Source organism: Pavona decussata, unplaced genomic scaffold (assembly GCF_977016875.1).
Source record: "Pavona decussata unplaced genomic scaffold, jaPavDecu1.1 SCAFFOLD_21, whole genome shotgun sequence".
NCBI lineage: Eukaryota > Metazoa > Cnidaria > Anthozoa > Scleractinia > Agariciidae > Pavona > Pavona decussata.
Genome location: NW_028145444.1, coordinates 4344642 through 4371881, shown reverse-complemented (window position 1 = coordinate 4371881; position 27240 = coordinate 4344642). Strand labels below are relative to the sequence as shown.

General features: G+C 38.6%; 2 protein-coding genes across 5 annotated transcripts in view; both read left to right on the top strand.

The window, feature by feature from the left end:
* Positions 1-14041, top strand: part of LOC146486339 (integrin beta-PS-like) — a 32416-nt gene extending 18375 nt beyond the window's left edge. For 2 of the 4 annotated variants that reach the window (XM_085100119.1, XM_085100112.1), the window contains exons 17-28: positions 50-120; positions 436-495; positions 1869-1922; positions 4744-4822; positions 5044-5134; positions 7441-7547; positions 8406-8498; positions 10125-10260; positions 10964-11071; positions 11533-11642; positions 12009-12065; positions 12529-14041. In XM_085100119.1, coding sequence (XP_084956245.1) covers positions 50-120; positions 436-495; positions 1869-1922; positions 4744-4822; positions 5044-5134; positions 7441-7547; positions 8406-8498; positions 10125-10260; positions 10964-11071; positions 11533-11642; positions 12009-12065; positions 12529-12594 — 1032 coding nt within the window. In that variant the 3' untranslated portion in view covers positions 12595-14041. The remainder of the gene's footprint in view (positions 1-49; positions 121-435; positions 496-1868; positions 1923-4743; positions 4823-5043; positions 5135-7440; positions 7548-8405; positions 8499-10124; positions 10261-10963; positions 11072-11532; positions 11643-12008; positions 12066-12528) is intronic. The other 2 variants (XM_085100134.1, XM_085100126.1) reach the window with 1 other exon arrangement.
* A 4823-nt stretch (positions 14042-18864) lies between these two features.
* LOC146486338 (QRFP-like peptide receptor) lies at positions 18865-26709 on the top strand. The gene is made up of 2 exons (XM_085096679.1): positions 18865-19003; positions 25609-26709. The coding sequence occupies exon 2, from the start codon at positions 25660-25662 to the stop codon at positions 26707-26709; it is 1050 nt and encodes a 349-aa protein (XP_084952805.1). The 5' UTR covers positions 18865-19003; positions 25609-25659.
* The last annotated feature ends 531 nt before the right edge of the window (positions 26710-27240 follow it).

Below are 27240 nucleotides of genomic sequence, written 5' to 3'. Positions count from 1 at the left end.
TTAGAAAACTCACGATCAGTGAGTGATACCCTGTCTTGTTTCCTTGCAGGAGGCGTCCAGTTCTCATTGTTCTGGTAATGGCACCTTAACCTGTGGGAAGTGTGTTTGTGACAAAGGATGGTAAGTCTGCCACTTGGTGTTGAGACTGGATAGAAACTGCCAGCGAGAGTATTTATGAAGAATGCTTCGGGTCCAAGATCGGTTTTCGGTATTTATTTTAATAGAGATAATTTGTGTGCACTGACACAATTTGATTTGTTCGGATTCGTTCGCTGAATTTTTTAGTTGCAGAAATGTTAAGGGGACATACACCTATTCCCCAAATTTTGCAACTCTACGAGTTGCTATTGGCTTTTCGAAAAACAGGAATAGAATAGAAGTCACTCTGTGCAGTTTCGTCTCTCAGCAATTTGCTGTATTTCTTTTTTGTTTCAGGGCTGGTAGAAAATGTCAGTGCACTGAGGAATCCAAACTTGCACCCAGTCAATGCATCAAGTATGATTTGATTATGTTAATTTTATCGAAATTTAAGAATAGTTTTTGACATTTGTTTTACACCCTGCATTCAAGACCAGTTGATTCTGGTTTAACAACGTGAAGATCGGGGAAAAAAAGTTTTTATAGGATTCGGTAAAAATTAGTTTCTCGCGTTATTCTTCCCAGAATCATGGTTTTTTAAAAGTAGTTTGTTATTAAATGAATATGAGAAAGAGTTGAGGGAGATGTCACTTAAAATGAATCTTAAACTCTAAACGTATTTAACAGATTTCAAAATCCTCCACTACTGGAATTGTGATGCCTTGGTTCTCAGAAGATGGGGAGGGAGGGGGTGGGAATTTAAATAACGACAATTGTCAGGTGTTTAAGCGAGAGTTTAATGTTCAATAGATGTTAAATATTTTGAGTTGCTTTCATTACATTGTCGACCTTTGTATTAAAGTACTAAAAATCCGTAGCATGTCCCTGAGCCCAAATGTCTGACATTCCAGACTAAACATAACAAAAAAGCAGTAATCAGTCTTTCTTAAAGGCGCCTTCACATCACACCCTGTAATTGTCTTTAAAAAGCCACAAGGAAAAACTTAAAACCCGTATTGTACTATACTACATCCGCTGCAGACAATGATATCGTCGGAAGTATGTTACGACTTTCAGTTTATCAACTAAACAATTTCGCAGTGATTCTTGCACCTGCCGGGACATTACATCCGAGTCAAACAAGAGATAATGAGAACAAAAATTATTATCGCTGTCAATAGGCCATTTTACAGTTGTGTGCTTAGTGACCTGGCCTTGGAATGGAAGCGAGTCTGGGGGTGACCTTGTTTTGATACAAACCTCACTGCTATTCATATGTAAATGCAAACTAGTTAGCATAAGAACAGTATGATCTACATATGAAAAGCAGTGAGGTTTGTATCAAAACAAGGTCACCCCCAGACTCGCTTCCAATCCAAGGCCAGGTCACTAAGCACACAACTGTAAAATGGCCTATTGGGAATTAAGGAATAATTTCTTGCCTATGGGGGTTTCTCAGGTGAAAACAAGAGTCTGCTAAGTTTCTGGAGTTTACCAAAATGACTTTATAATGTCACGTTTGCCGTGTCAACAGTTTTACTGTCAGTAATCTAAAGGACGACATTTCATAGGGATTCGTAGGGACGCTGGGTGTCCTGATAACAAGTGCACCATAACTTTAACCCTTTGAATTGAAAAAAAAAAAAAAAAACAGTGTTATTATTATTTTTGTTTACAATAAACCTTCTAAAGAAAATAAACATTTCTAATTAATGTACAACTTTTATACTTTTAAAAGTGAACTTCAAAGTTTTAATGCATGTTGTTGCCTATGCATAATGTGTCTTCAGATTGAATCAAACCGCTTTGTTACGAACGTTTCACAATAGAAACTCAACTACACCGTAAGTATAATCACGAGTGTTTAATTAATTAATTAATTAATTAATTAATGTTAAATTAATGCTAAATAACTTTAAACTTGTAAACAAAACAAAAATTTTGATATCCAACCCCGTTGTGTTGAACAACTTGACGAAAGACAGAAGATAACTTTCAGGATCAAAGTCAAAACGCCTAAAGACCATACTCCCCCCTTCCCCCTCCCCCAGAGAAGAAGAAGAAGAAGAAGAAGAAGGGTTGAGTTCTGTATGGATCCAGTGTAACGGATGCGGGCAAGGAAGTCATCCAGGGGCGAGAGTCGCGAAGTCCTCGTAAGTTAAGATGTATCTCTAGAATTATTTCCTAACAATAGTCTAATGTTAGGCCAACGATATACTATTGTTCAGAAGCAATACTTAGATACTTCTTAACTTACGAGGACTTCGCGATTCTGGACCTACAACCCCAAATGCACCAAAAAACATGCCATCGATGACCGCGGTGGGTGAACTGTCAGAAACGAGGTCACACCGTGATGTTGGTGAACGCTAAGATTTTGTGCAGTGAAGCTGACATCTACGAAGATGGCATGTATCAAAGAGTCTAATGAGATCCAGTGCTACGCGCCCGCACGGTTTCGAACTTCCCAGGTTTCATGACGTTGTGTCACGTGATCGGTGTCATGACGTTGCCCACGAGTCTTTGTCTTTGATCAAGGAAGGTATCCTCTGTCGACTTAACTTTAAACTTGGTTTGAATCTCACTGGTATCATGATAAATATAACACGAAGTCAATGTATTTGTTATTCTGGCGATAAAATGTCCTTGAGAGTGAGTCTTTATCAAAGCATGAAAGTGAAAATGCGATTAAGGGTATTGTCATCCCCGCCCCACCTATTCTGTTAAGTTGTTTTAAACACTATTTTAAAGGTTAATACTTCCTTTTTGACTGGTAACCACATGAAGTTGGAGCGGTTTTTCAATCGGGTGTGAAAAGTAATTTCACGTTTGTTTTGGTTTTGCGTCTACTGCACACTGTAATTGGTTACCAAAACGTGCTACTTTCTCAACCAATGAGAGGCAAAGCCAATCGTGAGTTGCCCGCACGCGCTTTCCCGCGCTTGGCACCGGTTACAGGTATTTGCTTCGAATTATGATTGGTTCATTTTGCTGTTTGCATCTGTGATAGGTCAGTATTTACTTTGGTTATGGTTTTTCGACACTCAATTGAAAACTTGTTTATTTTCTCTTTCATCTTGAAGAATACGAAAGTTGTTTCTGGTGTTTGAAGGCTCATCTGCCTTTGGCAGCAGCTTTTGTTTTATTCCCTGAGTCAATTCTTCACCACGTGTTTTTCTTTCCCAAAAATATAAATGACTTCTAAAGTGTTGTGTTCGGTTGCAGAAAACCAGCTTACGCTAATCTAAGATTAAAACTATTAAAATTTAACCACTACTCCTATTGCTATTATTTAAAAGCATCCTTCACGACTAATTTTTCGTTAGGTTTGAATTTTGAATCTTTATTTCCAAGTTAAACTTAACTTATCCTGTTTAGAAAATTCCCAGCTCTGTAAACATAAAGGGCCAGTTATTAAAAGACAGTTTAGACGGTGTTTAACAAAACCACGTTCTAAGCTATTTTCAATTTTGCCAACAGTCATATCTAAACATTGGCTTCTGCTGACGGTAACAAGAAGGCTTGCATCACAGACTAGAATACTATTTATCTACTTAAAATAAACCACTTATAAACAGATTTGGAGGCTCACTGATTGTTTTAAGCCGTGGCCTAAGTTAGACTCTGTTTAAATAACTGGCCCAAAGTTATTGGTGAGTTCGCCCTCTGACTGGTGGAACTCCGTGGAAACATGCACGGTGTACATTTTGAGAGGGGGGGGGGGGGGGTTTATAAAGGGAATTTAAAAAATATATATTTTTCCATTTTTTTTATAGAATTAACAAACTCTAGTACGTTTGGAAGTAGTGGAAATGACAGTTGAAACACAAACCGTAGCGGAGTGTTTTGGCAACCGTTTCTTGTTTTCCCGAACATGTAGTCGTGTTTTTTTTTTTAAACAGGGCCCCTTCGAAAACAAATGGACGGTAAATTGTTGGAAATAGTGTCTAAATTCTAAATTTTTAAAATGTAGCAGAAATAACATTCAAGTGTGCTTAAAATTAGATATGACTGTCGCCTATTTTCGCTTTTGACATTCCCGGGCGTTGCCATCTTGGATTTCATGACGTAATACAGTTGCTCAATTGTTTCACACAAAAGAATTTCTGCTTACTAACAATAGCGGCAACCGTATGACGTCATAAAATCCAAATATAACCTTAAAAGACGACGAAGAGCCTGTTTTTACGAACTAAATAATCATACGTTTCGACTACTTAGTTGGTCTGCAAATCATGTGTTAAAGTACAAAGACGAATATGTGACGTCACAAATATTTGAAATCTTGAAATTATGGGATTTATTAAGATGTTCGCAAAGAGCATAATGAAAAATGCCTACTTGCCAAAAATCAGCGTCTTATTGCAATTTGGGGGGTGAGATGTCTTAACGGGGCTAATCTCTTATCCCCAAATTGCAACAAGGTACTGATTTTTCTCGAGTAGGAATTTTTAATAAAAGCTCTTTCAGAATATCTCAGCAAATCGTATAATGTCATTTTTTTTTTTTTTTTTTTTAAGTTTTTGCGACGTCATCACGTTAGTGCTCTTTTTTTTTCTTTTTTTTTGCAACAGTCTCGTTAAAAAAAAGGAAAGTAACAAAAAAATGCTTTGGAGATGGACGTGTTGACAGTGGCTGACTGTTTCTTTCTATCATTACTTACAGGGATAACACAACTGAAGCTCAGGAGTGTAACGGACGAGGCACTTGCCTGTGTGGAGACTGTGTGTGCACCAAAGAAGGGGTAAGTGATGAGAAGGCAGAGGGCCGGGGGAGGGGAGGTCCCTCTATATAAGCAGAAACCCTCATTAGTTTTATGATATATGCATCTGAACCACCACAGTAGGTGGGATGTTTGAGCTGTCAGCCTGAAACAATGCTTGAACCTGGCGAAGTCATCAACAGTAAATACTATGTGTCCAAGCTAGAATCTCGCCGAACTTCTTGTGTGTTGTTCTTTTTTAGCTTGAACCTGGCGAAGTCATCAACGGTAAATACTGTGAGTGTAGCAATATGCATTGTCCCGAAGATCCGGACACTGAGCTCATATGTGGTGGTGAGTGCATCTTTGCTTTCTCTAACTGGTCACCACCTGAATATGTTTTTAGAAGAAGTTGCATGTGTTTTTATTATTATTATTATTATTATTATTATTATTATTATTATTATTATTATTATTATTATTATTATTATTATTATTATTATTATTATTATTATTATTATTATTATTATTATTATTATTATTATTTATCACGGTGCTATAAGGACGGTGCCTACTAATACCGAAGTATTTTGGCACGGTTAATGACTATGTGGGAAAAGCAGATCTTAGCAAGGGCTATGAGAATCCAAAAAGAAAGTTGGGGGTAAGCACGCATTTTTCAAAGATAATTAAGCAAAAATTATTCTAAAAACCATAAAATACAAAGCAATGTATGGGTTTTTTTTTTTTTCGAAATTGCAGCTTTACTATCTCTGAAAAATAGGCAGTCTCAGACTGCATGTGTCTACTGCAGTTATGGTATAGAAATGTGATATAAAAGAATTGAAGAAAAGGGAAATAAGACTGAAATGAAAACGAAGAGGGAGGAGTGGAAATAGGATAGAGATAAAAAAAAAATGGTTGTAAAAATGTTGCACAGAATACTGGTGAGATTGAGATTAAGCTGGTATCGTTTACCACAAACATTTTGTAAGAAGAGAACCGTAACTTTATTCTAACATAAACAATATATTATATAATCTTACAACGTGAACCACAACTTTGTACTGAAAGCAATGCAGCAAAGTTCTAAACATAAAGTACTGAAAGCAAAGTTCTAACCTGAAACGTAGGCATAAAATGCAACAGAAACTATTAATTAATCTATACTGAACTTATGAATTGCAAGTAGCATTCTTTAACTCCTTGACTCCTGTCGTGTTTCCATAGTTTTCGCATAAATTAACTTTTTCCTAGAGCGGTTTAAAATGCGCAGTAGATAAATAAATATCGTTGGCTTCCAAAATTAACTGCATATTAAACTGGAATGATTAAACAAAATGTTTTCTGACGTAAAATGATATCGTTACTATAAATCATTTGCCGAAAAACACACTTGAACGCAAAAATATCTAAAATTCACGGCATGTTGATGAAGACCTTTGGCATATCAAATTTCAACCCGCTTACGCAAATTGTCCTTGATTACGCATTTGTCGCTTCTCAAACGCATATATGAATTGACAGAGACACAAAAATCAACAAAAAGCTTTTCCAACAAAACATTTTATTGAAATAAACAATGCATTTGCTATTAGAGGCCAAAACTTTCAGGTTTTTTTTGCGTGCGTGCAAACACGCATGTAAAATTTGAAGACACTTCGTGTTTGTTCAAAGCGATCACTCGCAGTAAATTCGGGCACGTTTGCGATGAAAATTACAGAAGTTACAGAATTCTGGTTCAAATCATCACTTAAACTATTTGTAAAAAGCAAATCAACATCGGAAAACATCATTTACCGTATTGTCGCCATTGTCCTGATCCGGAAATACAATCGCTTAGATCTCGGTCAGTCGAGGATTAATTTAGCGTCGGCTTTCGATAGGATTCCATTTGGGATTCCTGTGGCATTTATGCTCTTACGCTCTTTCACTCTTTCACTCTTTCACTCAACCCGATGACATAGTGTCTACGCTTCTCTAGAAGCCGTAGACACAAAAATGCATGGTTACCCCCAATTTTTATTTTGGATACCAAGAGCACTTGCTAAGTTCTACTTTCTCCGCTTAGTTTTAAACCACCCAAAAATATCCCAGTATTAGTAGGCACCACCCATAGGAAACCCCGGTATCTCCAGATGCGCATAATGTATGCGCAGTAATAAAAGTAGGCACCGTCCTTAAGATATTTTGGCCAGACTCTTCACATCCTTTAACCATCCGAGATTACGGAACAATGGCCTTTCTTTCACTCCTGAAATAGCGGTAGTAAAAGACTTCTAAATATGAGAGTAGGTGGGGTCTTTAAAATACAGCCGAACCTTCTTATTACGGAGGTGTCTGCTTTAGAGAAGTAGGCTTTATATGGATTTTGGTCTCTCAGGGACCAAGTGAACTGTCCGTAACAGAGAGGTCCGTTTTAGGAAAGTTCGGTCTCTCACGGACCTAGTGAACTGTCCGTAATAGAGAGGTGTCCGTATTATAGAGGTGTCCGTAAGGAGAGGTTCCACTGTACTGCGAACAAGACTGAATAATTGCATGTTAAACCCAAATGCTTTTGTTGTTTTCACGTGGCTGTTGTTGATTTCAACTGTTTTTTGACATCAGTTTATCCTCAATAATCCAAATTCCTTTTTTTTTTTTTTGTTTGCTATCCTCAGGTCCTGATCGCGGTGTGTGTGTTTGTGGTAACTGTAGCTGTTCTGGTAACTGGACTGGTCCCTCGTGTAGCTGTACCAAGAGTAAAGAAGGCTGCATGAAAGACGGGGTAAGACTGTCTCCGGCTGTTTTACTAACCTTGGGGTGTTTTCACATTTAGGGGACGGTTCATTTTTTATGGGATGGGGGGGGGGGGGGGGGGGCTGGTGGGATTTTGGGGAGAGTCTTTTGGAAATTGTATGGCCCCCCAGCCACCCGAACCGCGAGCAGCCGCGTGGGATACCCCGCCAAAAATTTCCCAAACTAACGCGTATTCTGCCTATTCCGAGTAAACCGTGTTTCTTCCATTCTGTTCATTCTGCTATCGGGAGCAGAATGATATTCCATTCATTTCGAAAACGGAATATCTCCCAAAAGGACACAAATACCGACTATTCCGAGTGTTCCTAAATAGTCCCAAAAGAACGCGCCCTTTATCACTTTCGTATTGCTGGGGTGTTAAGTATTTGGAGGACAAATATTGGATGGGGTCACTATTGAATAATGCAAGGAAGTACATAACTGATGGTTGTTTAAAAAGATTTGAGAACTTCTTTTTTTAATTTCAGGTTTTTCAACATTCAAATGGAAAGGACGCAAACGTTGACAGCGCGACTGCGAAAGCAGTGAATATTTCTGGAATGTTCATTGTTGTTATTGCTCTATGGCCAATCAGACGGTGGATCAAACCGCGAGAACAAACCACAAATCGCAAGAATAATTACCGTTAGGGCTTGCATTTCATTTCATATCTGACTGTTTCTCTTTCCCAGAACAATAAACATTCCAGGAATTGTTCTGATGCTCACGGTTTTCGCTAGTCGCGCTGTAAAACGCAAGGAAAAAGAAATATTCGTCACCAAAATACTCACTACTCTTATCTTTTGATTGGCACATATTAAAGCAGTTTTTAACGTTGTCGTTCCAGGTATTGTGTAACGGGTATGGCTCGTGTGAGTGCGGTAACTGCGTCTGTAACGCTTCCACACCTTTCAGAGGAAAGTACTGCGATGAATGCCCCGTGAGTATGGAATAATGTTTTTAGTTATGAAACGAAATAATGATGGCGCTTTCCAGACAAGATGACGTTGGGCGTCACTCATGGAGGCGAGTGCGCGTTGGATATGTTGATTGTAGCCAACGAGCCTTTTGGCGCCGAGGTAGCTATAATCACAGGGCTGCCACGGTCAGGGAAAGACAACTGTTTTTTTTCAAGGTCAGGAGAATTCTTAATTCTACCTTCAAAGTTAGTGAAAAGTCGGGAGATTTTATTTTTGGGTAGCCACCAGGTTTGGGAGAGTTTCCTTGTTGGCAAAGATAATGCTGTTTCAAAAGACGTTTACAAAGAAGCTGATTTCTGCGGCTTCCTCGTTGGCTTATTTGCTAAAAAGTTTGTCTTCTGTGTCCTTGAAAACTGATTTGTGGTCAGGGAAAACTGGTCAGGGAATTTTTATTATCCTGATAAGTGGCAACCCTGAATCACCTCCTATCCAACAAGCGTGAGTGGAATAATTGCTTTATTATTAAAAAAAAAATCAATAGATATTGCCAGATCTTGCTGATTTCGCTTTGCAAAAATAACCAACTTAATGGTTGCCATTTCTCGGCCATGGTATAATGGCTCATATATTATGGCTGCTAAGCCAATCAAATCCCCAGAATTGCATTATACAAGGATCCAGTTTTTAATAATACTGTATGACCCACGGCATAATTTCCGTGTGTTCTCATTGGTCGAAAGACACCACGTGATCAGGCAAGGGGGTATAAGATGATATACCCAAGTCACATTTTCCGGTTGAACTTTTCAATCCGATTACTAATTATTAATTAATTTTTATGCTTTTGTTTTGTCATCCACAATTACCACGTTATCGTCATTGGCTTTCCTCTTTACCACAGTAAGGCTCGTTGTCAAAATTTATCGGAGGTTTACAAAATAAATGAATACATGTGAACCCTTTCTATAAAATGGTATCGCCCTTGACTAGGAAATTATCATCAGTATTTGACAGTTAGCCCGAAGCTTCGTTTGTCGGCCAACTGTTGAGTTTTCGGACAATCTTTCAGCCTCGAGAATTGCTCTTTAATATACCATTCGCAAGAAGGTGCATGAATGAACGAACGAACGAACGAACGAACGGACGGACGGATATCGCTGCAGCCAGCCTTAACAATACAATACAATACAATACAATGCAATGCAATACAATACAATACAATACAATACAATACAATACAATACAATGCAATACTTTATTAATTCTCCCCGAGGGGTTTTTCAGAATTAATTTACAGTATATATATACAATGCAACTAAAACTAACGATATAAAATATAATAACTTACATATTCTATCCGGGTAAACCTTCATTGGGTCGTCAGCAGTACTTTTAATTCCCAACGTTGTAGACGATTTTCTGCGTGTCACGTGAAGTTCAGACCATTTGCAGATCTGAACAGCACCTTCTTCCTAACGTATACGTAATCCCTAAGTATTAGTCTGTTTTGAGGAATCGACTGCCCATCCAACTAGCAAACTACCAAATCCGTGGGTGATTTATACTGTTTTAAAATTTAAAGAAGGAACTACATAATTCCTAGGATTCGCCACCTTTTATAGATAGTTTTTGTGTCCTTTTCTCAGAGCTGTGTAGGAAAATGTTCTCAAAACAAGGACTGTGTACAGTGCCTAGTGTTCAAGAGCGGCCAGCTGAGTGCTGATAACTGCAAAACGCGCTGCGCAGATTTCAAGATCACTGAAGTGGACGAACTTAGTCCGGGTAAGTCAACACAAGTAAGTTAACGTGTAAAAGCAAGATATAACGTACTATGTGGAACTATGGTTCACCGGGGAGGATCGAACCTCTATCTCCTGCGTTCAAGGCAGACGTGATGACCACTACACTACAGGCGAACCTACAGTGACAGCGGACGAAATAGCACAGCTTATTCTTTTTACATCACTAAGATCACGGGGTCGCCCACTCAACACGGAGAGTCTGATTTCACTTAAGATCGACTTACAGCGACCTGAATATTCCAATTTCAACACAGCTGCTATGTAAGCGTCATGAACAGGCTTAACTGGTCGTTTTGACACTACAGACGGAATGTAACTCCCAGTCCGGATTAAGCAGTGACGACGACAGCGGCAAGAGAACGTCAGAAAGCAATAGTTTTAATCAGCAGTACACTGGTGCTGCACGTGCGTTATACATTGTGATACATTTATTTGCTTTCCTCTTGCAAAACCGAGAACGTCAAATGGTCACATTCAAGATTTTGTAGGTTTTATGGAGAACATGAAGGCGTGATGATTAATTTTCCTTTATCTTTATGAACTTTAAAGTCGCCACTACGACGTTAGCTCCTGGATAGTTTGGTCACATCATGTACACAAACTGAACGCGTAGAAATTTATTCAGAAAATGCAAATAAAATTTTCCAGGTTATATTTTCAAGTGACGTTTTTGTTGTTTGCAGAAATGGGAGAGAGGTGTACATTTAAGGACGATGACGACTGCTCATTTAGCTTCAGCTACGAAGAGAATCCTGGCAAAGATGTGGTGATATCTGTGCAGAAGGAAAAAGGTACCCTGCAACCTCACAGTGTAAAAAACGAATTCTTAGAGGTTTTAGCCGTCTTTTAGCTCGGAAGATAGTGCGCCAGCCAGGGGCTGTAGGGTCGAATCCTGGCCAATCCAACGGCTGGGGTCTTGAGACACCTCGAGACTTTTGTCACGTGATGGCGCCATTGGGCGATGGCGTTAAGTCCTGTTGAAAGAAAGTTCGACACTGACTCTCAGTTACTGACTGACAAGAGCCAAAGGTTTTTCTTTGAAAATGTTATAAACTTTATCCGAAACTTTTGAGAAGTATTTTGGGACGCCAATTTTGTACTGCAATTTTAGCATGTTACGTTGTCACACTACAGTGTTGATGTGAACGGCCTGTTGATATTCCTCCATGGGTGGGGTGGGGTGGGATCATGAATTGACTGTTAGTGGCTGTCAATTGCTGAAAACCGGTGTATCTTGTTTTTCATTCATCAGTTTGTCCCAAGGAAGCCGAAGCACTCGCTGTCATTCTTGGAGTTGTTGGAGGAGTGCTTGGTGTGGGTCTGGCTCTACTCCTTATTTGGAAACTGCTTGCTACTATCCAGGTGTGAACCAGCGACTCTTGCGTTTCCATAACGACTCAAACAGCTCCTTTTGAGTGCGCACATCGACTGCATATGAAAGAACGCATTTACTCTAAAATGCGTAAACTTGACAGGGGCCATTGTTAATAAGAGGAGCGTCAAGTTCTTGAATTCTTTGCTAGTTCTTTGCTATCTATTTCATCCATCCTTGATTCAATCATTTATATTCTAGCAGCTTGTGCGAATAAATCACACCAAAAATTTTTAAAACTTGAAGCCATCAAATTTTTTACTCCTTTGGGAATTGGAACTGCCGACTTCATTTCCTCATTTCTTCATTTCCAAGCTTCTCGTTCGTAAAGCTTAAGCATTGTTTCCATTTTGCAGGACCGACGAGAATTTGCCAAGTTTGAGAAGGAAAGACAGAATGCTCAGTGGGACACGGTGAGTGGGTGCGGATGTGAAATGTGCTAACTTGCTACCAGGGGTGCTTACCATTTACGCAAACCACCTGGATGGAAATTTTCGGCATGAATACGACATTTTACGATTTAAAAGAAGATGGATAACATGCAAAATGTATGAACATCAGCTGTAAATCCTAAAAGGAGTAATAAAATGCATCAGTTTGACCAGAAGTCCATATTTTCAGAAGTACTTCAAATGGAATAATGATGCGTACCATTTGATTTTCGAACTGAAATTTCCGGGTTTTCCATGTAAATGGTAACGGCAGCCCAGGTTCCTAGTACAAGCATCCCAGCAACGTGCGAAAGGGACTAGGTTCGACTCTCCCCAGGTCTCAGAACTTAACCTGAGTTTCCAGTTGTCGCTGGTGAGAAACTGAAAACAAATTGCTAATAAACCTCGTTGCTTTCGTTCTTTCTTTTTTCTATGTTTGATACAGGGTGAAAATCCAATCTTCAAGCAAGCAACAACAACGTTTCAGAATCCCACTTATGGTGGAAAGTAATTCGAATGCAGGACACTGGGAACAAAATGAAGCTTTAAACATCTTGAAAACTTTGTCATGGCGCCGGAGCCATCGTATTGCTCTCCGACTGACACTGTTGCTGCGACCACGCATGAGTATTTTGTTCTGAAATGAAAACTATTTTTCTCATGAGTACGAGACGTTTATGTGTCGATAGCGGTTCACAAAGTAAAGATGTTACCTGTGGTGCAGACAGTAGGATAGCTTTTAGCGGAAACTGACTTCTGAAAACCATTCGCAGACGACAGAACGAGTTTTTGGTTCTGTTTGCACTTTACCGGATCAGTGTTCTAATCTAGGTAAAGACTTTCCTTCACAGAAAGCCAGCTATCCGGACACACAGCCTTGAGATTTCCCCACCTGTTCTGCATCAGTACCGTCGGTCTCTATACATATGCCCAACTTAAAGGCCTTCCTGGATTTGCCGTTAATGCATGGCTTGGTGATAAAGAATTTTAGTTTTTTATCTGAATTTAGTCCTATTGTGCCCTGTACAGCGTAAATGTAGCTATAACAGCATGAAATTGATCGAGATAGTTTTATATTCAGGCGAAATTTTATTGCCACGTACAGAGTATACTTAGAGATGTTAAATGAGCAAGTTTTCTGAATAAAAGCAAGGTCTTCATGATAGCATTGTAAAGTTTGGATTCAAACTAGGTGCGATGAAAGCTTTTTAGAGTCGCACTTGCGATAAAAGTAAAAAGGATTTTTTTCCAGAAGCTAAAACCGGAACTGAACACTCAAAAATGAATGTTAATTTAGTATAGGTTTTTATCTTCGTTATACCTCGTTTGTTCACAGTTCTATCGCACCTGCCGCTCTATAAAGCTTTTATCGTCTCTGAACTTGACAATGGCGTCGTGAAGACAGCGAAACGTTGTAGTTTGCTTTTATCGTTTTTAATTTCAGCCCAATTTTGACCCCAAAACTTGAAACTCCCCACAACTTAGCCTCACAAGGATTGTTACCGTTATGGCTTCTGGTATCATTTTTCTCGTTCTCTTGGGTTTAAGTCGCTAACGACACGGTGACAAAGCAGAAGTATAATACTATTGTTCACGGTTTTTGTGTTTCGCGCTACAAAATACTGTGCCCACTCGCTTACTTGTCTTGTTATCGTGTATTTTTTACTTTTAATTTTTATATAGTTTGCATTTAATAGCTCTTCTGTAAAGGTTTATTTTAGGTTATTCCAAAAGATTTTGTGAATTTTTTTAAGAGATAAATAATTTTGTCGATAAGAGGAATGCTGTGAGATTTGAGTTTTAATGTTTTCCGCGCTCTCGCATTTTGTGAACATGCATGATTGCTGCTACTTGTAAAACGGTAGCTTTAACAATTTGGTCTAAGTGGTTTATTGTATTAATCGTGTATGCCTTATCGCTTTACCCGATTCTGTTATTAAAATAACTTTTCAAACTTGTCTATGTCTCTTCGATATAATCACAACAGAGCAAAACTGTTCTTAGTACTGACTTGCGATCTCACCACAAGATTAGGACAACGAATGATTGAACGGATTGAAAGATTTTTAAATCAAAAGGGGAAAAAAGGTTTTTGTCCCTTAGTGGGTGACACAACGGCAAAATGAGTGCGCATGCTGGTCACGCGTGAGCAATCTTACTCGGCAAAATGGCCGCATTTTTAAAATTCCCACTGCTTGTTCTTATTTCGCGTGGATAAGCCCAAATCAAAATAGATAAGGTTGTCGCTTTCAGGAAAGTTTCCTTCGAACTTCCTCCATCACATATCTTATTCAACCAAATATATAGTGTGGTAACAGGTGTGAATTTGGCGATTGAAGTGGAGCATTCGTAATCGATTCACGCTTGAATCACAAAACTCCGGAGCGTGCGCATTCATTTTGCCGCTGTGTCTTGGTGGGTTGTTAACTTTCAGGCATACGCAGTGAATAAGTTATCGTAATGTAGGGGAATTTTACTCGGACGCTGGTTGTAACATTAAAAATTCACCAATTTCGCGTTTTTGGAAGGAAACACCACACCTTTTCGAAACGGTAAATCGAAAGAAGAACTTCTAGGGAATGCTTGATAGTTTCAGCAGTGGAAATCAAACATTAACAGCGAAGAAATTGTTCTTCGATTTGTGGTTTCGTCAACCCGATGAGCGGGCGGGTCTGAAATGAACTTTTAATCCGCGGACTTTCTTGGTAATGTTCGAGTGCTTCTAGGAATACAACACAAATAATTACATACATACATACATACATACACGTCTCTTCGCGGCGAAATTTATACGCTTTTGCTTCTTAGGCCTGTAAAAAGGCGTATCTGAATAACTTTTTTATTTAGGAAAGCTTTTTGTGTGTTTTTCTATTTTTATTGATGAAATGTGGCAACTCGGCGTAATCTTGTAGCTTCTAGTGTAAACAAACACGTGTCCTCGCAACTAGCGGATGAAATTCGCCCAGACAGAATTGAAGCCGCAATTAATTTCATTCAGGGTCCAGTGTGAGCGAAAAGATCGATGCAACAGAACAAATGTAAACACTGAAAATTTGCTTATGCATAGCGACAATCATCGCAACGCTTGATGTATTTCTACATTTACTTTCATTTGGATAAAGCCAAAACTTTAGCAAGGTTGAAAGCTTCTGTTATAAAATGCGACAGAAGCCGTCGTTTGAACGTAGAAAAGGAATATTACCATGCTAAAAACAGCCAAATTTAGGTGACGTGCTAGGCAACCAAAATCGTTCACGTGTCGGCAACAACACGACGCAAGGAAAAAAAATTGCGGAGGTTCTTGGAAGAAAAACTGGACGCTTATTAAGTTTTTGGTCTTTCAGGGCGCTTATTCGAGGTGGGTGCTTATAAACTTTTTGGGCTCATTTTCAGGGTGGGTCCTTGTTCGAGGTGGGCGCTTATCCGAAGGTGGGTGGTTAATCGAAAAATTACGGCATATTTTCCTATAGAACGTTTTATCTCGCTTTCTCATATTTACTTACAGAAAAAGGAATTTTTTCATTATTTGTCAGTTTTCGTGATTTTTATTTCTTTATTCTTTTTTGATTGTTTATTTATTTTGTATTTAATTATTTTTATTCCTGTTTATTTACTTTATTTATTTCCTTCTTGTTATTAATTTCTTTCATTTCATTTCTTTATATTTTTTCTTTATTTTTCTTAATTTTTCTATTTTGACCTGTGACTTCCGCTGTGACGTGAACAAAAATAATCCAATCGAAATTGCCGACGGAGCTACGTTAGCAGACTATGACGTGTTAACGTGTTCAGGTCGTGCGACAGCGAAGCGAGCGCTCGGTTGCGGACTCTACAAAATGAGTGTGACGAGGTGCTTGAAAGCGGATTGGTAAGCGATCAGTTCAGCCCTCCATCGCAAATTCGGTGCATTTCACATCTGCAATGTGATTTCATTGGCGATTGAATACGACTTTGGAAGCATTAAAAATTCCTTTTTATGGTACCATGTTGTTATTACTTGGGTGTCCTGTGGAGTCCAATTTCTTCGTAAGCCTCAAAACATTCTCGTCCCCAGAGCCCCAACGTTTTTTTTTTTTTTTTTTATTGTTGAAGGAATAGGCTCGATTTTCAGCCGCTGTTCGGGAAACGAGCCCGCGCTCCTCCCCCAAAAAGACTCTTCTCGGGGAGGAACAAAGACCGGACTCGAAATAGCGGCGGAAATCGAGCCTATTGAACAAGTGGCTCTGGGACCATTTAAAAAATATCTTTTTTTCATTGGCTGTCCAAAACCTTATGCGCTATAAGGTGAAAAATGTTACGCTTCTGCGCATTGGTGTTTACTTCCATTGAGACGCTTGAGATCGTGTCATATAAAGAAATAAATAATGTAAACATTTTGGCGATCGAGGAAAAGGACTTTCTGTTTAGCGCAAAGAATTAGTTAGCGGTTTGGATAAAAGTTAATCAAATGAGACGCCTGAAATATTTTCGGAAACTGGATGTTGAAATAATGTACTAAGTGTTTGAATTCTTCCAAATAAGCTAGCTTGCTTTCCATTAAAGCCAAGGAGACCATTGGGATCCCGAAGGAAGAAGTGAACGAAGAGTAAACCATACTCTTTGTACTAGCACAAGTCAGGAGTAATGTAGCTCTAAATTTCGAAGGTAAGTGCCTCTGACTTGGTTTTATTCCGTTGCCCAGAAACATGCTTAGAGCCAGACAGACTCAACAATTCGATTTATAATATTCGGAAGTACTGTACACAGTCCCACGCAAATAATAAACTGCTAAGAAAAATTGAAGTTTACCTTGTTTATATACAAGTGACTGGTGTATTAGGCGGATTATTCCAAGGAATCTCATATTCTGTTTTAAACTGACCACAGATTCATTGGATTGTCCTGTGCAAAATAGTGTAATTTGGAATTTAATTTAATAAACAAAAATTAAATAAATAACTGCAAACCTTACAGGAGCTCTACCAACTCACCGATCAGAGGCCAAGCAAACAGAAGCTTAAAGGCAAGTCAAAGATTTATTCTTCGGTTTTTCTTGCACTTATTAAATGTTCTTCTCGCTGGCACTGGTTCACCCAATTAGTGTATTGTTTGTTTTTAATGAATGATGGCTTCTGAAGGGTTTTGTTGAAGGGAATAAGAATCACGACTAAGGGACTTATGTAAGTGTTATTTAATACTGAATTTGTCCGGACAATCCATTAACTGCTAATTAAATAATGACTTTCAATCAACAGCTCAAATGAGAACTGCACCTTTTCTGAGTCACATGGAAATGATGGCATCCCATTGTACTGTTGAGAGTTAAAAGCAAAGTAACTGAACTGATAACCTCTTCAAATCACAACCCCCGATGGTCTGTTTACATGGAGGAAGGATTCACTCCTGGTTTTTCCGGGTTCACAATACAGGAAGAACAGAAGAAGGATACATCCGTGACTTTGCCACTGAAAGGGTCACCTGGCTTTAATTGTGCTTCTCTTTTGTTGTCATTGTTGTCTTTTGATATGTGCTTACATGAATGGCACCTGCCCAACTATTAGCTAGATATGATTATCCCATCTGTTTGCCTCCTTCTCGGTGAGCTATCCTTCTTACTTCTTTTAAATGTTGTTTCTAGGTGAAGAATTTTCTCCCTGTGTTTAGCAGTTATTACACTCAAATGGCACCCATCTCAGAAAGAACCTTCCTAGAATTGAAAGGTTCTATTTCTTTTGTATTCAAGTCAGTTACTAATTTTAATTGATTCTGTCCTTAAGTAATTAAATTGATATTTCTTACATGTAGACACTTTTTAGGACATCTGAATTTGTTTTTTAATATTATTACTCATTCTATTTTATAACAATTTTGAAACTCTGCAAGTATAAATAAATTAATGAAAAGTTGCTTTAAGCTGGCTAGTACATAAGATTTTTTACATTTTAAAGTTTCAAATGGACTAGCAAAGCCCTTATGGCAGGTCTCATTTTTTAAAGACCCAGATCAAGTGTTTGGCACTGTAAAGGATACTACTGAAATGCCTCTGTGGCAAATAGACCTGTTTGATTTAGTTTAAGCTACCTGTAGCTGCCAATGCCACATTAGCATGTTTTATTTTATTCTTTGAGAAAACAACAAAGGAAATTTATGGTGTTATTTAGAGGTAATCATTTCAGTTTTAAGAGGCTGTCTGCGTTAGATCGGATAAGGCAAATTTCGGCTTTTCACCGATTTCGCTGATTTTTTTCTATGAACATCAATCATTATATCCCATAAACAAATATCACATTTACTGAGCTAAATGCAATTTTTTTCGTTGTTGGCGAGACGGTTTACAAGGTGACCTCAAAAAAATACCCAATTTATCTTTGGGAACTCTACAATTTATCTATGCATAGCCGGTGCTGCCAAAACGTCATTCCTTGCTCAAACAGCTTGAATATTTTACACATTAAAGTTCCATTTGTCAATCGAAACTAAACATAAAGCCGTCAGACCGATAGACACATTTCTGAACCGAAGGCTTTCAGAAATAGAATAATAACCACTAGGTAAATATTTCTGGCCATTTAGCTGCATATTTTAAAGAAGATCTATCCTTTTATTGGTATTTTAAATGAAACCTCGAGCGGAGACAAGGAGAGCTTTGTTTGCTTTCTGAAAGCAACTCAAATATGTGGGCGCATTTGGCGAGCTGTCATTTATCAAAATGCGGCGATATTACCGAAGCCGGGCTGATGTTGGGAAAAGAGCGGGCATTTGTGGTTGACTATCTGCCTGAGACATGGACATTTTTATTTGGAAAATTTTGGCGAGCGGCAAAGTCGTGCCAGTAAGCATGCAGGGAAGATTGTAAGTGTGCATGGCAGGGAGACAAGACATAACTGGAGTGGTCGATGAACTGATTCTTCTGTTTGGCAAAATCGCCGCTGTTGGTTCGCGTAAGTACGATTATCCTTTAGGCTGTGGTGTGTTTTTCTCCGTCGTCCGTTTCTATTAAGGTTTATTTTCGGTTTCTACTTTCACAATGTTTATTTCGCCAGTCAACATATAATTTTTAAGAAAAACCGAATCTCTGGAAAACACGTGATTTCAAGGTATGGATGCACCGAGTGTCAGAGTGCGTTTTCTTTTTATGCAAAAGGTTTTGGTATATAGAAACGCTATTAAGTTCGGTTGATATTCACCGACGTTTCGGCAGTGCTGCCTTCTTCAGGGTGTCATGTTGAAAGTTCGTTATTTGCGTTTTCTTTTTACCTGGTTTCAAACGAAAGTAGATTAGTCTTTTGAGTTAGGATTGCCGTTGGAGCTCTTTTGAAGTGACTGGAGAGGATATGGAAGCACAAGAAAAGCTGTATCGATGAGCCGTCATTCTTCGAAAAACTATACAAATCAATTTGCGGTCGAGATTAATTGATATATACAACACTTGGGCAACACAAGCCCTGAATGTGGTTCCAATTACTTGACCTGTTCACCGTCCATGTCAAGTATTACCCATAATATTTAACGCAATCTGTGTTTATCCTATTCTATGGATGAGAGAACTTTTAAAAGTCAATGATTTTGTCGTTGCATCTATATACCTAGCTATATGCACTTCCCGCAAGAACAAAATCGCTCGCCAAAATGTTCCTAATAAATCCCGGGAATAAAGCTCGCGCAGATAGGCAAGCTCGCAAACCGGCCATGAATACCCGCTCTTTTCCCAAGATCAACTCTGCTTCGCTAATATCGCCGCATTTTGATAAGTGACAGCTCGCCAAATGCGCCCATATATTTGAGTTGCTTTCAGAAAGCAAAACAAAGCTCTCCTTGTCTCTGCTGGATCAACAATGAATCTGTAATTTTTCATGCAGGGAACAACTGGATGGAATAGCAGACATTTTAAAGTAATGCCGGCCTTTCGGTATGTGCTAGGAGGGTTTTGACAAAATATTCAAATTGAAACACCTCTAGGTTTTAATTGAATAAGATTGAAATGGACAACTGTGTCTTAAATAAACACTGCGTCACAAAACGTAAAGAAACCAGTTCACATACTATAAGAGGGAGAAAGGAACTTTTTCCCCAGCTAATTCTTTGTCTTGGAGATAATTTTAACTTTTGATTTTGTTCATGCATACAAGAAAAGTCACGCTTTAAATTGAACGTAGAATGAATATCGAATATATACCTTGAAATGAACAACTGACAGTCACGCAAAACAAACACTGCTATAGTACATCGTGGAAAAGAAAAATAGCTCAAGAGGTTTCATTTAAAATACCAATAAAAGGATAGATCTTCTGTAAAATATGGCTAAATGGCCAGAAATATTTACCTTGTGATTATTATTGTATTTCTGAAAGAGTTCGGTTCAGAAATGTGTCTATCGGTCTGACGGCTTTATGTTTAGTTTCGATTGAATCAGTGAATATTAAAGAAATCGCGGGGCTCTGTACGGCACGCAGTGTAAAGTGCCCACAAATTTTATTCCATACATTAGTAGATTGGTGTTAGTCAGGTCCCATTTTTGTGAAAATAGGCTTTAGCTACACACTGTATGTCACGTTTAACGCATTCTGAAGTATAGGAGGGGGTATTTTGAAAAAATTGTAACTCAGTCAAAATTTCATAGAAAACGAAATTTAAACATTTTAATTATTATTGACAAATGGAACTTTAATGTGTTAAATATTCAAGCTGTTTGAGGAAGGAATGACGTTTTGGCAGCACCGGCAATGTATAGATAAACTGTTTAGTCCCCAAAGGGTAAGTTGGGTAGTTTTGAGGTCACCTTGTAAACCGTCTCGCCAACAAAGAAAAAAATCGCATTGAACTCAGTAAATATGATATTTGTTTATGGGATATAATGATTGATGTTCATAGAAAAAATCAGCGAAATCGGTGAAGAGCCGAAATTTGCCTTATCCGTTCTAACGCGGACAGCCTCTTAAACATCTTAAGGAACCAAGTGCTTAAAAGTATTAGAATCACCCCCATCACTGTAAGTAGGATTCTCTCCCCACCCACCTTTACCCTGTGGTTTCTGAGAGATAGAAAATCACTGGGGTCCTTAAATTGGGTAACCAGAAACAAAACTACTGCAGTTTGTTTGATCACTGAAACAAAATAGTTATTTGCATCTGATCTTTAGGGATTTTAAAATAAAAACAGTGTGCTTTGTTGATCTTTACTCATATTTTACAAACGTTACAAAGATTGTAATCTACATATCTCCAGATTTTTTACCGAGTTAAAATAAAGTTTGTATGTATGAATCTAAGATGATAGGTCTCAGAACACAGCGATGTAAGACAATTAAGATACCCGAGCCATTCATTGACAATGGTTAATCTTCGAACTATAGCAGCATTAACTAGCATTGTGGGTTGAATTTTCTACCCCTTTCATGTGAACAACACACAGATTTTTCGACATCAACAATCAGTCTCAGTTATGGAGCGCATTTAAACATTACATTAATGACACAAGGCGTAAGTCTGATGACAATATTCCACAAAATAGAGGTGCAACAGGGAAACAAGAAACCACTGAAACATTTCTTGCCACGTTTCGTTTCCAATAGTTTAACCGACAAATGAGACAAACTTATTCGGCTTTTGAGTTCCACATCTGAGTGATTTTTCCTTAATTTCCCGGAAATCTGGTTGCCTTTTTTCCGAAGTCATTCGCATTACAAGGCGGAACAGATCAAGACTATAGCACAAAGTACTAACCGGACGGGTGTAAACATGCAACCACAACTATATCCCAACGAAAAAGTTGTTGAACGCCTGAAAGCCGTTGGCCGAAGACGTAGGCAGTTGTTTTTTAGAGTAGCTGCAGGTAGGGTAGTTATAATCTTTTTTAAATTGGTCATGAAAACACTCTTTCAACTTATATTGTTGTTTTGACAATCCTTCGACAACAAGTTTGCGGGTTTCCTTTTCCTAATACTGAGCAAGCACAGTAGTAATTTAACACACTGAGCGTGCGTTACCGGATGTCGTGAATTTCACGACATCCGGTAACGGCTGTTACCAGGGCCAAAGATCCAACCGCTGACCAAAAGATCGTAGGTTCTGGTAACGAGGATGGCTTGATGTTATACCCATTTTTTAACTCGTGAATGCACGCATGCGCAATGAACGAGTTATCGCGATGTAGGTTTAAAACATGGTTGGAGGGTTGTTAACTTTCAGGCATGTGCAGTGAATAAGTTATCGTAATGTAGGGGAATTTCACCCGGACGCTGGTCGTAAACTTTCGCGTTTTTGGAAGGAAAACACACCTTTTCGAAACGGTAAGTCGAAAGAGGAACTTATAAGGAATGCTTGACAGTTTCAAAAGGGAAATCAAGCATAAACGGCAAAGAAATTGTTCTTCGATTTGTGGTTTTACCAACCTGATGAGCGGGTGGATCTCAAATCAACTTTAATCCGTGGACTTTCTTAGTAATGTTCGAGTGCTTCTAGGAATACAACACACAAATAATTACAGGTTTGATTGTCAATTTGTATGGAAATACTATTCTAGTAGACCGATTTTTCGTATTCCGAACAATTCTTGCGTTCACAGAAGTCATCACTGTTATGAACTCTCTTGCCGTGCTCCGATAAATTGGCTTCAAAATTGACGTCAAATCGTTTGCAAGTCGCCTCGCGGCGAAAATTATTACGCTTTTGCTTCTTATGCCTATAAAAAGACATCTGAATAATATTTTTTATTTAGGAAACCTTTTTGCCTGTTTTTCTATTTTTATTGGTGAAACGTGACACTCGGCGTAATTTTGTGTAAATAAATACATTTTCTCGCAACTAGCGGATGAAATTCGCCCAGACAGAAGCCGCAATAAATTTCGTTCGGGGTCTAGTGTGAGCGATAAGATCAATTCATCAGAACAAATGTAAACAATGAAACTTGCTAATGCATAGCGACGATCATTGCAACGCTTGATGTATTTCTATATTTACGTTCACTTGGATAAAGCCAAAACAGCAACTTTATCAAGGTTGAAAGCTTCTTCCGATGTTATAAAACGCGACAGAAGCCGTCGTTTGAACGTAGAAAGGAAAATTACCATGCTGGAAATAGCAAGATTTACACGTGCTAGGCAACCAAAATCGCCCATGTATCAAGTTTAACTCGACAACAACACGAAGCGAGGAAAAAAATACGGAGGTTCCTGGAAAAAAACCTGGAGCTTTTTTGTCAATTGGCAACCACGCAAAACAACATAAAGAACGCACACGTCCACCTTTGCGTTGCTTCGCGTATCGGATGGAATCAGAGTACGTGTGTAATTTAATTATGTAATTATTGCGTTCGCAGAACGCCATCCTAATCTTGGTTACGGCTTTGAACCGAGATTTTTTTGTCGTCGATCAATCGATCTTGGGACGCACATCTGGCATCCCCCGCAGATTTTTTTGCAGGGGCGGATGACATCACCACGTAATGTTGCCTGGCAACAGGGAAAAACAAGTATGAACGACGTCAGATAAAGGAAGGTTGCTAGGCAATAACAGGTTGGAAGACAGACGCAGTTTATCCGAGCAAAATTTGCATACATCGGGAATAATTTACCGGATCACATTTCAACTGCAATGTTTAGCAATATTCACTGGATGGAAATATCTCTGCAGAATCTTTTCCCATTCTTCCAGAAATCTTTTTTGTGAAAGATGTCATTGAAGAACCAACACGTTTTGTGGCCACAGTAAAATAATTTTCCGTGGGAAATAAATTCATCGAACACGACAGCGCGCCCGTTGTACATTTCGTCGTGTCAGAAATAGATTTCAACCGCAAACTAGCCTGTGGGACTACGAAAAGACCATCGTCATCAAAATCGTTGCAATGTTCAGAAACCTTTTACAATACGAGTAAAGAGGGCTTTTCACCAACGGATAATTCGCTATCCAGCAGATAAAATCTTTTGTTTGGAGAACATGTCCGCTCTCTGATGTCTTTCAAAACTGTATGCAAATTAGCTCGCTTCAGTTTGACATTTTTACGGCTTTATAGTCGCGTTAGTTTCGCGGCATTTTGGTAAAATACCTTTTGAGTAGAAGACCAAAATAGTACGCTGGCCTGTAAATTTCGTTTTTCAAAGATTGAAAGCGTTTACCGAAAATGATGTGCATTATTTTAAAGTTCGACGGTGTCACGCAACAGACGGACCGAAAATGTAAGTTCAACTACGTAGCCCCTGAAATTTTAAACTCAGCTTCGTTTATTGCAAATATTTCACCTTGGTAGTTACACAATACGTACAGATATAAAAGGACGAAAGAGCTACCTAAAAAAAGTCACGCAGCAGGCCGTACAATCGCACAACTTAGGGCTGTCGAACGCACTCTATAATCTTTGATTACTACTAGTTGTTTATACATAATGCATTCCCGCAGTGCGGCATGGTGTCCACGAATCCTTGTAGCGTAGTCTAATGCGAGTACAGCTTTACGGTTACCACTATTCACTTCTGTTTTCACGAGTTGGCTCACAGGAGCCTTTGCTTGTTTTCTGTAATGTTCTTGTCGGTCACCTACACCAGACCTCCAGGTTTTGCGCGGTCAGAAAATAGCGATCTGGTTGTCGGAAGTTCGAGTCCCGGTCAATCCAAAAGGGATTCGAAGTAACATACACTCGTGTTTGACTAGGTGTTTCGGCACGACTTGCGCGGTTTCGGTTGATATTAATTGCGTTTTAGATTTTGTTGTTGTTGTTTCCATTTTCTCCGCTGTGTTAATGAATATATTTTTTGGACTGCAAGAAGATTATTTAAAAAAAACGTAAACAAAGACATACTCAAGTCTCTATACTCTTTAGGGACACCGTTCCTTATGTTAAAATTAAGCAAAACTCTTTGAAAACACCGCTGACAGACATTGTGTAAAGAAAAATGTCATACAGATGGTTCAAAGGTTCTCACCTGCTGTGCTCTTGATGTCGCCTATTGAGGGTTGACTTACATTAAAGAAATCTTAGCAAATATAGAAAACAGACCTTTTGTGTGACACCTGTTCTTGCAAAAGGTTCTCATCAGTGCAAGTCATAAAATCCTAAACCTTTATCTATGTAGATCAAAATAAGCCGCTTATTTTGAGGCTCTAGACATAACATTCGGATTATTTTCCAGGCTTGCAGTGATGAGACCCTCTTTCAATAACACGTGTAAGGTACAAATGGGAAATGTCGATATATTTTGTAATGTTTAAAACACGAGCAGCAGTGTTTTATCGCACCTAGTGGTTGTAGACCCAACAAAACACGTCCTGCTAGTTTTTTGAATGGCTTCTAAAACATTCCTTTGAAAAGCGAGTGGCAAGAGAGTTCATAACAATGATGACTTTTGTGAACGTTGGAAATTAGCATACAAGAAAAAAAATTAAACACCGCATTCTAATAAGGAGGTTTTATCGGGTTTTAAAACCACTGTACGGGATCTTTTATCGACCATATGGTCAATGAGCTTATGAATTATTAATGAGATTTTGAAAGTTTTTTTAATACACAGACTTGCATGCTTCTCGTTAAACAACAATTTTTTTTATTTCAGTTCTAGGAAAGTCAACTCGATAGCTCCGTTTAATGCTGTTGGAGTAGTACCATGGATGATTCGCTTGAGAATTCAACGAACCCAAACTCAACTGGAGTTAAAAGCATGCCATTCACAAAAGATGAGCCTATGGATATGAAAGTGGTCAAAGCAGCTTGTTACTCTATCATTATGCTGATTTCACTGCTCGGAAATTCTGCACTCATCGCCATCGTTGCCAGATACAAACACATGCAAACGACTACCAACTTGCTAATTGCAAATATGGCCATCTCAGATTTAATGGTATCGACATTCGCCGTTCCGCGAGAGCTCGCGCAAATCTTCACCGGCGTGCAAAGATGGCTGATTGACGGGACTGCTGGAGTCATTCTATGCAAACTTGTTTATTTCTTCCAAGACATTTCCACCGCTGTATCGATTCAAAGTATCTTGGTCATCACTGTAGATAGGTATGCTGGAGTGGTTCAGCCATATCGAGACCCCATCATTACACCAAGACGGAGACGAGTCCTTATTCCACTAATATGGTTAATAGCTATGGGTCTACACGGCACTTACTTTTACACATTGCGTCTCAAACAAGTTAATAACATAAGATACTGCATCTTCAGCTGGGAACCTGCGTTTGACAATCTACAAGCTCAAAGAATCTACTTCGTGGCGATATCAGTTATCTTAATTGTCATCCCCTTGGCGGTCATTACAGTTTTATATTCACTCATTTTCAGGTCTATACTAAAACAGAGATCATTTTGGAAAACAGTGTCCTCATTCAGAAGGCAAAGGAGAAAAGAAGACACTAAGATCATTAAGAAAATTCTGGCCATCATAGTTTTATTTGTTATGTGTATACTTCCTATAGATATCACTGGATTGCTACACTTTTTTTGGTGGCAGGAAAAAAATCCTAGTGGAATAGACCATTGGAACTTTGCAGTCAAGTTCATATTTTACTCCAACGCATCACTTAATCCATGCATTTATTTTCTTCTGAATGAAAGATATCGTCAGAGCCTTTGGAATCTTTTAAAATGTCGGGATTCCCAACCAGAGAGCCAAGCTACGATGTACGACATGGCCCTAAGAACATTAAAGTAAACAAGTTTCAATTCATGTTGAATCGTTCACGAATTTATTTGTAGGGTCGAGTAAAAGTAAAACAATGGTTACTCTTCCGAAAAAAAAATGATTTACGGTGGTTTTTCTTGGGATTCTGTGAACAGTTGTCAAATTCGAATCACTAGCAATTCGACCATTTTAAAAGAGCCATAACATAGTTTTCAGGTCAAATCCGTCTGGAAAGGATTCCGAATCAAATTAATTTTCTCCTTCAATAATTGGTGAAATAATGTATGCAAATTTTATTGTCTCCTTTTCAGCCTTTTGGGAAGAGCAGCATGCTATCTACCTTTTGTGAGATATTTGTGATATGTGCGCTTCTGAATAATAAATCATTCATTCAATTGTACAGTATTGTTATTCAACTTCCTCCCGAAACTGGCGCACATTTATAACAGTTGATCTTGTAAAAAGCATCCTTAGCTTGTTTAGCGCTAAAGTAAGTTCATCCATATAAAGTAAAATTATTTATATTTGAACTGGCGCCGTTACTATTAGTCTTGTGGTACG

Coding starts and splice junctions, on each gene's coding strand:
- LOC146486338 (XM_085096679.1), top strand. CDS start 25,660: ATGGATGATTCGCTTGAGAATTCAACGAACCCAAACTCAACTGGAGTT.